General features: G+C 54.5%; 2 protein-coding genes across 3 annotated transcripts in view; one reads left to right on the plus strand and one right to left on the minus strand.

Moving 5' to 3' along the window:
- GPX4 (glutathione peroxidase 4) overlaps positions 1-14,443 on the minus strand; it is a gene marked incomplete at its 5' end in the record, with an annotated part of 78,077 nt that overhangs the window by 42,411 nt on the left and 21,223 nt on the right. The gene's annotated exons all lie outside the window — the stretch shown is intronic.
- On the plus strand, positions 110-14,327 carry TMEM259 (transmembrane protein 259). 2 transcript variants are annotated; one of them, XM_082779789.1, is made up of 11 exons: positions 110-572; positions 3,766-4,032; positions 4,335-4,449; positions 6,540-6,650; positions 8,018-8,140; positions 8,479-8,579; positions 9,500-9,557; positions 9,876-9,959; positions 10,473-10,605; positions 11,020-11,119; positions 11,976-14,327. In XM_082779789.1, exons 1-11 carry the CDS (start codon positions 345-347, stop codon positions 12,810-12,812), a joined length of 2,157 nt encoding a protein of 718 aa, XP_082635915.1. In that variant the 5' UTR covers positions 110-344; the 3' UTR covers positions 12,813-14,327. The 2 variants fall into 2 exon arrangements, with proteins under 2 accessions (XP_082635915.1, XP_082635914.1); XM_082779788.1 differs by having other exon boundaries at positions 4,335-4,503; positions 11,976-14,326.

Below are 14,443 nucleotides of genomic sequence, written 5' to 3' on the forward strand. Positions count from 1 at the left end.
CGCGGTCCGCCACCGTCCCAGCATCCCCTGCGCGCAGGGCCGGCGGGGGGAAGATGGCGGCGGGGCGCTGAGGGGCGGCGGGGCCGCGCGGAGGAGGAAGAGGAGAAAGGAGGAGGAAGAGGAAGGCGGCGAGCGGCGGGGGGAGGAGGAAGGAGGAGCGCGGCCCGAGGTGCCCGCACCGCTCCCGGCGCCGCCCATGGCCGCGGGGCCGGCCCGGGAGCCGCCTCCCCGCCGGGCCTGCTCGGGGCCGCGCCGAGGCCGCGGCGGGCGCTGACCAACGGGGCCCGGCCCTCAGCGGGGGGCGCCCCTCGGCTCCCCCCCTCCCCACCCCTCTCCGGGCCGCGATGTCCGAGAACAACCCGCCCCACGCCGCGCACCAGCACCCGGCCACCCACGGCGGGGCCGCCGGGGGGAACGGGCGCGGCGTGCGGAACCCCACCGGCAACCAGAACCCGCTGATCAACGTCCGCGACCGCCTCTTCCACGCGCTCTTCTTCAAGATGGCAGTGACCTACGCGCGGCTCTTCCCGCCCGCCTTCCGCCGCGTCTTCGAGTTCTTCGTCCTGCTCAAGGTGAGGGGCTCGGTGCAGACCCGGGGCTGCCCCAAGCTGGCTCCTAAACGCCTCCAGCCCTCGGTTCTGCCCCGTCTCCGGAGGTGTTTGCGCTGTCCGAACCCGGCTGGCGCAGGCCCAGTGAGATGTGAGGAGCTGTAGGGACGCTCGGCAGTGCCCTGGCTGTCAGAGCTCTGCTGCGAGCCCTGGAGGTGCTGAGGGAATCGCTGACCCCGCTCCATAGGCGAGGCAGGGACGGAGGCAGGTGTGGGTGTGGAAGGTTTCATGGTAGTTCCAGGGGATCACACACGAGATGCGTGGCTGCTGGCGTGTTGTCGAGTTGTCTCTGCTAGAAGCGAGCAGTGCACAGCCCCGGCTTGTTTAGTAGTCAACACCCTCGGTTGTTCCTGGACAGCATCAAACTTCCACTAAACCGGATAGAAGCCTGCCTGCCGTCTTGTTGACGTGGGTGCAGCTTTGGAGACCTTGCACGTAAATGGGGTCTGGAAGTTGAGTCCTTCCCCTTGGGAGTCAGGCAGTGATGGGCAAAATGGCCCAGTGCTGTCCGTGTGGGAAGTGGCCTTTGGGTTAAATGCCCCCAGGGCTGCCAAAGCTCGTCTCACCAACGCCTGCTGGAAATTAAGGGTGAGGGGCAGAGGGGAGGAGGGGTAGCTAGGGAAGAACAGCACGTCTCTGCTGCAGGTTTCAAAAATTTGGCTGCTTAACAGAAGAAAACATTTGGGATCTGTGTCTCATGCTGCACATAGACGTTTTCTCCCTGTCTGAGAGGCGTTCAGGATTTTAACCTCTCTCCTTTCTCCCCCCGTTGTGTGACTGGATTCAGGCAGACGGGGAGATCAGAGCGGAGCCAGTGGCCAGGCTGGCAGGTGGAGCGAGCGGTCCAGCTGGTAGCAGTTCCACCAGAGCACACCTGAGGAAATAAAAATACTCACAGGGCACCTGCAGAGAGCACTGCCTGCCCCCTCGGGGTCAGAAGCCAGCCGGGCTTTCAGCCTGCTCCATGCAGGGAGCAGCAGCAGGAGGTGGCAGAGGGGAATTCCTGAGGCTGCTCCTGCTTTGGTGGCCTCGCCGCTGTTCTTCCTGCGCCGAGGGAGCTGTTTGTGATTTACCTTCCCCTCGTCTTCCTGCGCAGCTCCCCCGCAGACGTGGTGTTTACCAGTCTGTGTTCACAGCAAATAGGTCAGGAGCAGCGGGTGCAGGGACAGCTCGTTGAATCGAGAGCAGGCACACAAAGCGCTCCCGTGCTGCTTCCTGGGCTCCTGCTCCTTGGAGCTTTGGGCTGTGAACTTTGGACGGCGTTGGGTAACGTCGTGCTGGATTTATCAGCCTTGCTGCAGGGAGGGAGTTTTATTAGCTCGCTGTGTTTTGCTGTGACCCACAGCTGTTCCGTGAGCCAAAAAGCATCTTCCAAGTAGAACGGGCGTGCTTCAGCCTGAAAGGCCTCTCTGGTGGGTGACAAATTGTCTGAACTTGGGGCTGGACATGCACTCTCAGAGCAAGCCACTTGATTTTTAATAATAATGTCCCTTTGCAGCACTGGCTGATGCTTTGGGGCTTTATTTCTTCTGGTGTGATAAGCAAGAATTTTCAGTCTGGTTGCCTGTAAGAGGCTCCAGCAGAGACTTGCTTAAAACTCTTTTGGGATGTTACAACGTTGGTAGGACAGAAAACCAGCTAATTCCTGGGAATCAGCTCCGAGTTTGCTGAATTAGTGGGCAGGAGCCCTCTGTAGCTTTAAACGCGATGCAGGAACTGAAAGGTGCCTGCAGAGGATCGCTGACTCTGGCTGATAAATAGGGACCGTGCCGGAGGGAGCAGAACCAGGCTGCCAGTAAGTCTGTCGTGTGTCAAGGGTCCAGAGCCCGCAGCAGTCCTGAACAATCCTCCAGACCCTCCTGGCACATCCTCAACTTTCAGAGGCTGACGCTTCTGCCCCGGGTTTTGTGTTGTGGTCTCGCAGCTGGTTGTCTCTTCTTGTGCAATCAGGCAGCCTTCCCCGAGCTTCAACAGGAAATGTTCGACAGGAAGGGTTTTGTGCGGAGAGGGGAATGGTGGACAGCCAGCGAAGGATGTAGTTTGTTGAACCCCACGGTTCCGTTCCTGTTTTTTGGTGTTGTTTGGGACCTCGGCATGCGTTCGTTCTGCTTGGGTGGTTTTGGTTCCCAGGACCTTGTGTGGGGCTGGGGCTGTGGCTGCGAGCTGTGCTGGCCAGCAGGACGTGTGTGCTTCGTGCAGGAGGTGACAGGACCCCGGCCCCGTGGGCAAGGATGGGTCCTGCTTCTGGTGAGTTTGTTGGTGCTGAAACCGCAGCTCTGGTGTGCTGGAGGCCGCTTGAGCTCAGTTCATCAGCAGGTAGCTCTCTGCAGGGCTTTTATTTGCAGTTCAGAAGTGCTTCTTTCCCTGCTGTGCTCAATATCTGGCCTGACCGAGCAGAGATTAACCACAGATCTGTCTTAACGCCTCCTAATCTTCCTGCGAGAGCTTCGGTAGCCTTTCCTCGCGGCTGTGTTGAGTGAGCAGCAGATCAAAGCGAGTCTTGGGTTTAGCAAAGTGAGCTGTGGGTTGGCAAAGTTTCGTCAAGACACTGCTTTGGCTCTTTGAAACGAGAGAGAATTCAGCGGTAAGCCGTGTGGGGCCTGGTCCGTACCCACCTGCAGTGCCCCTGGGGCTCGGGACGAAGCACTTTGCCCCAGAACATGCGGAGGGAAGGCAGCGGGCGCCGGGCACGGGGTTTTGTAAGAGTTGGTGCTTTGTGACCCGAGGCAGCGCGCACACACTGCCGACGTGCCCCTTGGGTGGCAGCCAGCCAGCCTAGCACCCACAGCACACTTGCAGTGGCGGAGAAGTTTTGGTCAAAGGCACCTTGGAAACTGGTTCCCAGGAACAGCTTCAGGCCTCTCCTGGTGCTTACCCTGGAGGGAGGAGGGCTCAGCGCGTTGAAGAGGCTTCAGAAGGACAGGAAGCACAGGGAGAGTTTTGACATTTGTCTGTGGGGCTGGAAAAGTGGCCCAGTTCTAGGCTGCCTTATTCTTTGGTGCGAAGACCACCGGGGTTGGAAAGCATAAAAGCTCTTGTCCACTTGCAGATCTGAGGTCTTTATGGGCAAAGAAGAGATGGTCGAAACTGGGGAGCCTGCAAACAGGCAGCGCTGGGTCAGGCTAACGGTGTCTGCTTTGTGTCTCGCCCTGTCCAGGCTCTCTTCGTGCTCTTCATCCTGGCTTACATCCACATCGCCTTCTCCCGCTCGCCCATCAACTGCCTGGAGCACGTGCGAGATAAATGGCCGCGCGACGGCATCCTGCGGGTGGAAATACAGCGCAACTCGAGCCGGGCCGCCATCTACCTGCAGTTCTGCGGAGCTGAGAAGTTCCCAGGAATGGTGGCCGAGCCCGCAGCTGAGGAAGAAGAGGAGGAAGAGGAGGAAATGACTGTGGATATGTTCGAAAACAGCTCTATCAAGGTAAAGGCACGCTCCCTGTGTACACGGGGAGAGGTGAGGGTTGGTTTGGGGGCGAACAGTTTGTTAATGCAGTCTTTGTGAGTAAGCTGGGGTCCCTCTGTTCCCTCGGTCACCTGGCACAGGGGTGTGTTCCCTTGGCTTTTCCTGGACCTCCTGGTTAGCCTCTCCTGTTTTAAGACAGAACTTAAATGCTGAGAAGCCGGCCTCTCCTGGCTTCCTTCTGGTGGCTGGGGCACAGGGGGAGCCCAGAAGGCTGGAGCTGAAATGATTGCTAACGTGACTTGTCCACGGTTTTCCCACAGTTTGAGCTGGATATCGAGCCCAAGGTGTTCCTCAAGCCGTCCCGGATGAGCAGCACCGAGGCGCTGAGCCGCAACGAAAGCCAGGAGTTCTCGTTTAGTGAAGCGGCCACTAAAGGTATGCAGCCTCTGCGGGAGACTGTGTCCGAGTTTGAGATGCTAACCAGAGCAGGTAAAGACAACTTCTGCTGCTATCTGTGCTCCCCCCTTCCCCTGCACCTTCCCTGCGCCTCTCATCCCGGCTTTTCTGGGGCTGTGCACGGTGACCTTAAACGTCCCCAGGCTATCCCCGACGCTTTCACCTGTGGTTAACCGTGTCCCTGCTAACCACAGACCTACAGCAACGTCTTCCCTTTGGCTGGGGGGGCTGGGAGTTGGGCGGGTGCATCTGGGGGACGAGGTTTGCTGAAGCCTTCTGGGCTGGCATCATGTTTCTGCAGCGATCGCTGCCAGATAGCTCAGATGAACGCGAACCTCCCTCTCCTGAGCGTTCTGCATTTACTGTCCTCTGGAGACCCGCAGGGATCCAACTGACGGTGCACATTCCTCGCTGCATTAACAGGATTTGGGCTGTATTTTGGGGCCCTGACTCAACACCAGTACCTGCAAGAGCAAACTAATCTGGAAAGCCACCAAGCAAGTTTCAGGAGGTTGCAAGATGCAGCCTTGCTGTTCTGCGTCGTTCAGAACATGGCTCAGGAGATCGTCCTGCTTCCTCCCTCCCCTGTTTTGGTGTGAACTGCTAATGTTTCCTAAACGCTAGAGGGAGATTCAGTGGCTTTGTTTGGTTTAAAATGGAATTCCAGTGTTAGAAAACTTTTGTCAGGGGAGGAAATCTGTTTAAAAAAAAAGTTTAAAACGAGAAATACGACAATTGGATCCTCATTTGCCTTTTTCCCCTTTGCTCTTGCCCTGGAAGTACTGGAATTCTTTGCTCTTCAGCAGTACTGGGTGTTCTAGCAGTGGAGGATTGTGAGGCTGGACGTGGCAATAGCACCGTTCCCTTGGTCTTGCAGAGTTTTGCTTGATGCTGATCCAGAACTAATTAGTCCCGTGTTTAAGATGATTAAGTCTCCTCAGGCTGGAGAACATGTAAATATTTTGGGTGCAATGCCTTCATTAATAGTTGCTTAAGTTCTGTAAGAGCCCTGTTGTACAGCGCTGCCACCGCCGGGCTGGGCCTTGCTGTGCTGAATGCCCAGTGGGAAATGATCCGGTGACGTGGTAGGAGAGAGAATCGTGCCCCTTGTTAACATAGCCCCAAAATTCATCTTTTCAAATGGGTCTTAGAGCCACAAATGCCTGTTTGCGGTGTAATTCCAGCTCCTCCGTTCTGTAAGTACCCCAAGTTCAACGTTTAGGCAGAATGTATTGCCATGGAAGAATGCTGTGTGATACCAATGGAGTAATTCTTTTGTTGGTACTTCAACGCTTCATTTGCATTTGAACTTAAAACTGCTTTTGTTTCAGTTTTAGTTTTCATTAAAAGCACCAGCCGGCATTTGCTGCCCAAGGAATGCGATCTCTCTCCTAGGCAGTCAGGGAGGTTGATTGGGCCCTTCTGTCAGTGATGTGTCAGCCTCGGTCGGGTGAGGCAGGCACGCTTCTTCCATTGTTGTATCCTATTAAACGTTTTTGGTGGTGGTGTTTCGGACAGGTAGCAAAAGCATTAATTTGTAACTGTCCTTAAAAAAAAAAAAAAAACTTCAGACACTGAAGGCTTTTCTAATCTGTAGTTGCTCCTGCCTAGTTTTTGAGATTTGTAATTGCAGCAGTGACCTCTACCTCTGCGTCCAGAGAAGTGCAGTGCTAGTTGTCCTTGCCTTGTTTACTTGGTGCTCAGCAGCTGAGCTGGTGCTCAGTTTATTTTCCTGCTGTTTCCTGAGCAGTGAAGAAGGCAGAAACTGAATGCAAAAATGAGTAGTGTGGGGCAGATTCTGGATGGTGCTTGACACAGCTTGAAACCTCTGCCTTGAAGCTTTCCCGGAAGCTTCACATTAAGGACTAACATCAAGGGAATGGGCTTCGGTTTCGAGAACTCATATCGATTCATTTTAAATTGGTTGAAGAAAGCCTGGAACGTGTTCAGAACTGATTACGTTTTCAAGAACGTGGTGATATGGGGGGAGGGAGTCCAGAGGTGCTATTTCTTCTTGGCCACTGTCTGTGAACCCTGCTGTTGAGTCTCCCTCCCACCCTCTCTTGCAGTGTGGCCGCAGGAGGAGTACATCGTGGAGTACTCCTTGGAGTACGGCTTCCTGCGCCTGTCCCAGAGCACGCGCCAGCGCCTCAGCATCCCCGTCATGGTGGTGACGTTGGGTGAGTGAGGGAGCCAGCCCACTCTGGTGCACCTGTGGACGCGTGTTCCTGCAGATACCCCACTGCTGGCTCTCGTCGGGATGTCAGTCATGTCCCGTCTACTCCTTATTAGTCTTGTGGAAACTATTTATAACGGCTGATGGCGCTCATTTTTCATGTGGGAGAGCTGCTTTATGGAGCCATTACTGCTGCGGTAGGTGGTACCTTCCCAAGAGGAGCTCTCTGCAGTGCTGGAGCCTGTTTCTGTTCCCGAGCCTTAATGTTCCATCCAGCACAGGTTTCTCACTGAGGAAGGAAAGGCCTGGTGGTACTGAGGGTGCTGTTTTGGTGCAGTCCAACTGCTTTGTTTTGTGGTTTAGAGGCTTGAAACAACACAGCCCTTTGAGGCAGAGACACTGCAGCGTGTAGCAGAGCAGCAGTGCTCGTGCCCAGTGGTGAGAGCTGCTGGGTGTGCGTCAGGGACCTGCGCAGCGCTTTCTCAGCCCACTTCTGTGCCCCTGCCAGCACCAGCAGACCGTTTTCATGGGGCAGCGTTCTCTTCTGGCATTTACTCCGTTCAATTCAGAGCCGTGTTCTCAAACCTTCTCTTGCCTGTGACGTTAATTGATCTGTAATGAGCTGGTGCTGCAGCGATTGGACTAGATCGCGTTACTCGCTCCTAACCAACCTGAAGCACAGCTGGGCTGGAGTACTAAGCAGAGACTCCATACGGTTAATGGGCAGTTTCCATGTTAAATGGTTATTTATTGACCTGGGCTTTCCCATTCAGCTAGACAAATTCCTTCATAATTATCCTACTAATTTACTGAAAAATGGTTTGTTTCTGGGCTTTCGTATTAATTGGATTTGGGGTATTTTTACCAGCTGAGCAGTGTTTGTACAGCAGAATGCACTTGGATGTTTTGTACCAGCTTTGTTAGTGCCCAGAGCTGTGGGGAGGTGTTGGTGGGCTCCAGCAGCACCATGCAGAGCCCAGCTGATGGCTGAAAAGCCTCTGCAGTCCCTCTGAGCTTTACCAGAACTAATTTCTCTGGGCCATTACTTGGGGGTGAGCCTTTTGTTGCTAGGGACTCGGTCTAAGCTCAGGAGGCAAATTCCCTTTGTGTGTGTGCCAATGAGAGGATCACAGCCCTGGTGGAATTCTTAAGGCCTGATTGGCGCTGGCACTTGGCCAGCGTGGCTGTATTTGTCTGTGTGACATTTTTCCCTCCCAGCCCTGCCCAGTTTAGTTACGCTGCCAGAGGTTCAAGTGCAGGCACAGGTCTGCTGGCATGTGTGTCCTTTTAAATGATGAGAAGACTGCTTGCCTTCCTCCTCTGTGGTGTAAGATCTGAACAATCTGATTTCTGTGTCTATGTTCTGTCTAGATCCTACCAGGGATCAGTGCTTTGGGGACAGATTCAGTCGTCTGTTGCTGGACGAGTTCCTGGGTTATGATGACATCCTGATGTCAAGTGTCAAAGCCTTGGCTGAAAATGAAGAAAACAAAGGTAAGGCTTGGAATAATCACTTTCAGCAGCTGTGCAGAGCAGGTGGTGGCTTTTCTGTGGATGCATGAATATTGTCTTCTGACTATTGATTAATCTCTGATGCAGTTCACTGCGTTACGGAGGGGTGTTACTGTCAAGGACAAAATGAAACAAATGGGAGGGGAGAGACATCTGCAAACGTGACTTCCTTATTGCGCTGCATAACAACGGGGTGCAGCCATGCAGAAGGGTTGCCTTAGATCTCCTGCCTTACATCCTAGTTCTTCAGAAGTTTGGTCTTGTTTTGTGAGGTGGTTACATTGGGGTTGTGTGGTGGTTTTGTTTTTTTTTCCCCCCAGGTTTCCTTCGCAACGTGGTGTCTGGAGAGCACTACCGCTTCGTCAGCATGTGGATGGCCAGGACTTCCTACCTGGCAGCCTTTGTCATCATGGTGATATTTGTAAGTTGGCAGGAGCCGGGCACTGCCTGGACTCTGAGCTCAGCTGATCAGCATGTGGGTGAGGTTTTATGTCACAGTACAGGCCTGAGCTCATAGCTGCTTCTAAAGCTAAGCCACTGGAGCATGCAGCTCTACTGATTTTTTTTTCCCTAATGCGGGTGTTTAGTGTCCAAAAAGTGAAGCAAACAGAGGAGCGGAAATAGAATGAAATAATGGCTTTGTTGTCAAAGGAGAGATCCAGATTAGAGTCTCTTAAGTGTAATTAAATGCTCAGGCTGCCAAGACACGGGGATTGCCAAGGCAAATTTGTCCTCAGATTTTTAAGAGTGGGTCCAACTAATGTGTCAGGGCTGATCAAAGTAGGATCAAATCTCCTGTGACTACGTGTGTGACCAGGCGATTGAAGATCAGTATGAGACAAGACTTCAAGTGATAACTGAGCCTGTGTTCATAGTCGTGGGTGACTGTCTCCCTTTGTGCCTGACGTCCCATTGATGCAGCTCCTTGTACAACAAAGTCACTGCCAGTGAGAGGAGAAATGGCAAAGAACACAGGGTGACCTCTGTTGGAGAAGTGCTGGGAGGAGCGCAGATACAGAACGGGAGCAAACCCCAGTTCCAGTTCTGCTGCTGTTTGGTTTGGCCACTGCTCAAATATTCAAAATCAGTCTCTTTACAAACAAATTACTTACTGTCTGTTTCACTGCAGTAATGCAAAGATTAATTGCTGTTTGTGAAGTCCTAATTACTCTTTGGGAAATTGGTCTGCATAGCTCTAACTGAGGAACGTGGGATATGCACAGCATTCAGTGCAGTGTTGGGAGTCCAGGCTCACCTGTCTGAGCCTCTGCTGTAGCGTGATTTTGAAAGAAACCCTGACCCTGTGTGGCTCTAACAGTGGCCTCTGTTCTCATATTTCAGACTCTGTCCGTTTCGATGCTGTTGCGCTACTCCCACCATCAGATCTTTGTCTTCATTGGTAAGGATTCGCTGAGGGATTTAGGCTGATTTTAGGACACTGCAGCCCACTCCAGCGTGGTGTATTATGTCTGTACCCTGAACTGTTGTGGTTCAGAAGAGTCCTGCATGTAGCTGAGTAGGAACTCTATCCCACCTAGATCCCCCTGCACCATGCTTCCGAGGGCTGTTCTGTCCCCTGACAAGTATCAGGGACAGCGGGCGTGGGGCAGTGGACGTCACAACACGCTGCAGAGCTCTGAGTGGGGAGTGGTGCTGGGGTGGGGGGCTCCTTGGTCCCACGTTCACTTTGTGATGTGGTGTTTTTTCCTTCTTGCAGTTGACCTGTTACAGATGCTGGAAATGAACATGACAATTGCATTCCCTGCGGCTCCCCTGCTCACTGTCATCCTGGCCCTAGTAGGTAAGGATGCGGGCTCACTTCTTGTTTATGTGCAGCAACTCCCTCAGGGATCGGTAGGAAGTATAATTCCCTGTTCTGACCTGGCCACGGCAGGTGGTCGGTGTCTGCTCCTCACGAGGTGGAAGGCTCTGGAGTTTGCTGGCACAGTGAGCTGCGTTGTCCTTCTGTGTCCCCTGGAACAGCAGTTCGTTTGGAAGTCCCATAAACTGAACCTTTGCCCGTCTTCAGTTCATTTCAGATTCCCCCTTCCTGTAATTAGCACAGTTGGGACTTTAAACAAAGCCACCAAAATTCTGCTGGCCAGAGCCAGCTGATCCTCTGGCCTGCGTAGTGACTGCAGCCAGCAGGGAGACTTGTTTGACCGCAGCTGGTGCTTTAAGCAGAGATGAGGTTGTCCTGCTGTGTTTTTTTGCCGTACAGTCATACAGCCCCAGCTCTGGGAGGGATGTGGGGTTTCTTCAAGCCGTAACTGCCCTGCAACGTGCTGACATCAGGCACCTCTCTGTCCCGTAGGTATGGAGGCCATAATGTCGGAGTTCTTCAACGACACCACAACTGCGTTTTACATCATCCTTATTGTGTGGCTGGCTGACCAGTATGATGCTATCTGTTGCCACACCAATACGAGCAAGAGGCATTGGCTAAGGTATGAGGAACTCAGTCCCATATTGCACAAACTCACTGCATATCCTGATCTCTGGTGGGGGCCTTCTTTAGATCCCTTCTTTAGATCCTTTCCAGTCCTCCCAGGAGAGCTTCCACTCCTGAGAGCTGTGTGTCTCCTCAGGAGCTGCCCTGCGTGTCACGGGGTCCAAAGTGCAATTATTTTCCACTTCAGCTCGTGCATGGAATCACCCCTACCCTTTGTCTGCCCTTTGTTTTGTTTAGTTGAAGACCTGTTCATAGTGAAGCATGAACATGTGGATAGTGAACGTGCTAATTGCATGTTAATGGGGGTCTGTGCAAAATGCACCAGCTCAGAGCAGGGTTATGAGTGAAAATAAACTCTTGTTTGTCCTGTCCATTGATGTATCCTGGTATCTGCTGCCTTTCTGTGCAGGTTCTTCTATCTGTACCACTTTGCCTTCTATGCTTACCACTACCGATTCAACGGGCAGTACAGCAGCCTGGCTCTCGTCACCTCGTGGCTGTTCATCCAGGTGAGTAGCTGCCATTTCTGCTCTTGTTCCTGCAGCCAGCTGCATGGGGGCACGTGCCATCGTGGTGAATTCAGTCCTGGTCCCTCAGAGGGCTCTGGCTGCCCACAGTTTAAACCATTCCGTTGCTGATTGCACTGGCTGCGCTGTTAAAAAAGCGATGGAAATGAGCTGAAGTTTGGGCTTCATCAAACTCCTTGTCAAGCGGAGTTTGAGTAGCAATGTTTGCTTTTATAAGAGGTTAAAATAATCCCTGGTTTGGAAATGGAGCAATGGGAAGGGGTGGCTGTCAAACAGCAGGACTTTTTGGTCACAGGCTCAAATCCAGCCATGTGTCTGACAGTAGGCTGAGTTTTGGAAGGGGTTAGGGAAGGATTTCTGGCCCATCTGTGGATGTCTCACTGAGAATCTCCCATGCAGAAGCTGAGGAGGGGGTCGTGTCTGTGCAGTGCAGGTATTGGCAAGACCACTCCCAAACTGCTGTCTTCAGCATCCTGGTTCGAGCAGACCTCTTGTGTGTCTCTGGCTGTTGACCTGCCCCTTTCCTGCTGTGAGATGCAGACAGGGAACTGAAGATGGGCTGGAGATAAATGCCCTCACCCTTGTTCTGACCCCTACAAAGGAAGGGGCGTTGTGCTCTGTTACCTGTATTCAGAGCTCTTCACTTGCTCTCCGACAGCAGCTTGCAGGAGCTATGGTGGGAGGGATAAGAATTCTCTGCAGAATTTCAAATGAGCTTCTGGACAGAGCAGTCAAATTCCGCAGTCACTGGCTTTACCAGGAGATGACAGAACAGTTCTGCTAGGGAAACCTAGGCTTGCAGCCCCATGAGTGACTCCTTTCCCTTTGCCTTCTCCAGCATTCAATGATTTACTTCTTCCACCACTACGAGCTGCCGGCTATTCTCCAGCAGATCAGGATCCAGGAGATGCTGCTGCAGAACCAGCAGGTGGGCCAGGGGACGCAGACGACGCTCCAGGACAACCTCAACAACAACACCACCGCCGCCCCCGTCGAGGTGGGGAGCCGCCGGCCCCACCTGGCCGCTGGCCCTGCCGGGGAGAGCAGCGGCCCGGCCGCGCTGACCCCCAGCGAGGCCTCCAGCGTCATCGCCGCGGCCACGGCCGGGAGCGACCTGAACTGGGTCGCCGAGACGGCCGCCATCGTCACGGAGGCCTCGTTTCTCTCCGACCTGAGCTCCACCCTGCTGGAGCCCAACGTGGTGCACGAAGCCATGGCCAACGGGAGCCCTCAGGACGCCGCCGCCTCCAGCCTGGTTGCCCGCATCAGGGTCAGCAGCGACCACCCGGAGACTGCTGTGGGCTCCATCACCATCGAAGTCACTTCGACGGCTGTGGTTGCTGCTGCAGACGTGCCCCCCGCCGCAGAGGCGGCGCCGGCTGCGCCCCCTGGCCCGGTGCAGGAGGACGGGGCCTCTGTCCCCAGCCCTTCCCCTGCCGAGCAGACTGAGGCCGCGCGAGGCTCAGACAGCCGAGCGAATCCTAGCAGCAAGAACTGCGCCGCAGACGGCGGCGTGGCAGAGCCCCCCCCAGCCCCTGGGGAGAACACTGATCAGGACAAACGCTCGGGCCGTGCTCTGGGGGACCGGGGGGAGAGCGGCCCTTGCCCTGCACCAGCGGATAGTACAGCCAGCTCCGGGCCGTGCTCGGAGCCAGACTCGAGGAGCCTGTCTTGAGTCCCTGTCAGTGTCCTTCTGGACTGCCAGGAAGGCATCTGGATTTCGTTTGTTACTATTTCTCACTTCACCATCATCCTTAACCCATGAATTCCTCTTAGCGGAGGCAGAGCAGCTGGGACAGAGAGAAGGTGCTGCAGTGAACTCCCCTGGGAAAGGCGCGCACTCGTGCACGGGAGGAGAGGCTGGCGCGTGTCGGACTGCTCGGTGCCAGCTGCTCCCTGCAGGGAGGGCGCGAGGGTCCCAGCGCCTGCAGAGCCTCGTGCTGCCCCTGGGGCTCTGTCCTCCCTGCCACCAGCTCAGTGTCACAGCTCCTCCTGGCCCCGCTGAGGTGGTGTTTGCAGTCCAGGCGTTGCTTGCAGACGTGAGCTGGTTTGTGACAAGGCAGGTGTGTGTGGCAGCTCTGGTCAGAACAGCAGCTGCATGTGAGCAGGGGGAGCCATGCTTGGGAGAAAACTGGTAAACTTTCCTTCTCTAGGGGAAAAGAAGCTCAACACCTTCCCCTGACACTGGGGCTGCTCCCACCAGAGCAAAGCTGGCCAATAACCAAAGCAGAAGCTGCATTTTAGCCCTGTTTTGTTTTGTTTTTGTTTTTTTTCCCCTTGAATTTCACTTGGTCAGGGGGTTGGGAGGTAGAAGCTGCCCTGTGCAGGTAGAGCAACCACCCCAGGAAAGAGGCAGTGGAGAAAACATCTCAGCCCTGGAGAAATGCTCGGCCTTCCCCTGCTGGGGATCTCTGTGAGGCTTCCCTCATGCGGCCCCTCTTCAGTGCATGTGGCCCCGGGCAATTTGTAGTTGATGTCCTCTGGGAACTGATTCTAGCTTCGGTGGCTGTAGAGATGGGGAGGGGAAGGGCAGCAGCTCTGGCACCTGCAGCTGCAGGGGGTGCAGGTTGTTCTTCAGTGCCTTGTCCCTGCGGAGCGAGCGGCTTTTCGCTGGCTGGACTGGTGCTGCATGAGAAGGTTTAGCAACGAACCAAAACACTAAAGCTAAGAAATTTCAGCTGATTTTTTTTTTTTTCTTCCCTTGTTCTCCTGGCAAGCCCTGTGAGCCCTGTGCACACAGCTGGCTGCCTGCCCCCGGGGTGGGTGCTGGGAAGGGGGATTTGTGCTTGTAGGTAGAGCAGAGCTCTCCCAAAAAAGGGGGTCGATGCAGTAGAGTGTCACATCTGGGGGGCTTTGGGGGGCACTGGGGCTGCTGCAGAGCATCCCCGGGTCTCAGCCTCACCTCCCCACCCAGCAGTCAGCGCCTGTCCCTCTCCAACCTGCCTCCAGTGGCTTCCCCCAGCTCCCACGCCAGCACCATGAGGGCTCCCAGCCCCTCTGCATCTCCCACCCAGGTGCCTCCCCCCGTTTTTGTTTTCCTGTTGTCTCAAGGAGCCCTGGGTGTTGCTCTGGGGGGGGGAGCCCACTTGGTGACCAGCGCTGGGGGCTCCGCTGCATGGACGCGCAAGAGGGAGGAGAAATCCGTCGGCTTTCAAGAGGGGTGGGAGGGGGAGGGAGGGAAGCAAACCAAATCATTTGACGAATGAAGAGTAGAGTTCATTCTATTTAATTAATGTACAAAATGTGTTTGTATATAATAATAAATATTATATCTAACAGCTGCTGTGGTGCTGCCCTGGTGTCCTG

The sequence above is a fragment of the Aythya marila genome, assembly GCF_965140915.1.
Source record: "Aythya marila genome assembly, chromosome: 27".
Classification (NCBI taxonomy): domain Eukaryota; kingdom Metazoa; phylum Chordata; class Aves; order Anseriformes; family Anatidae; genus Aythya; species Aythya marila.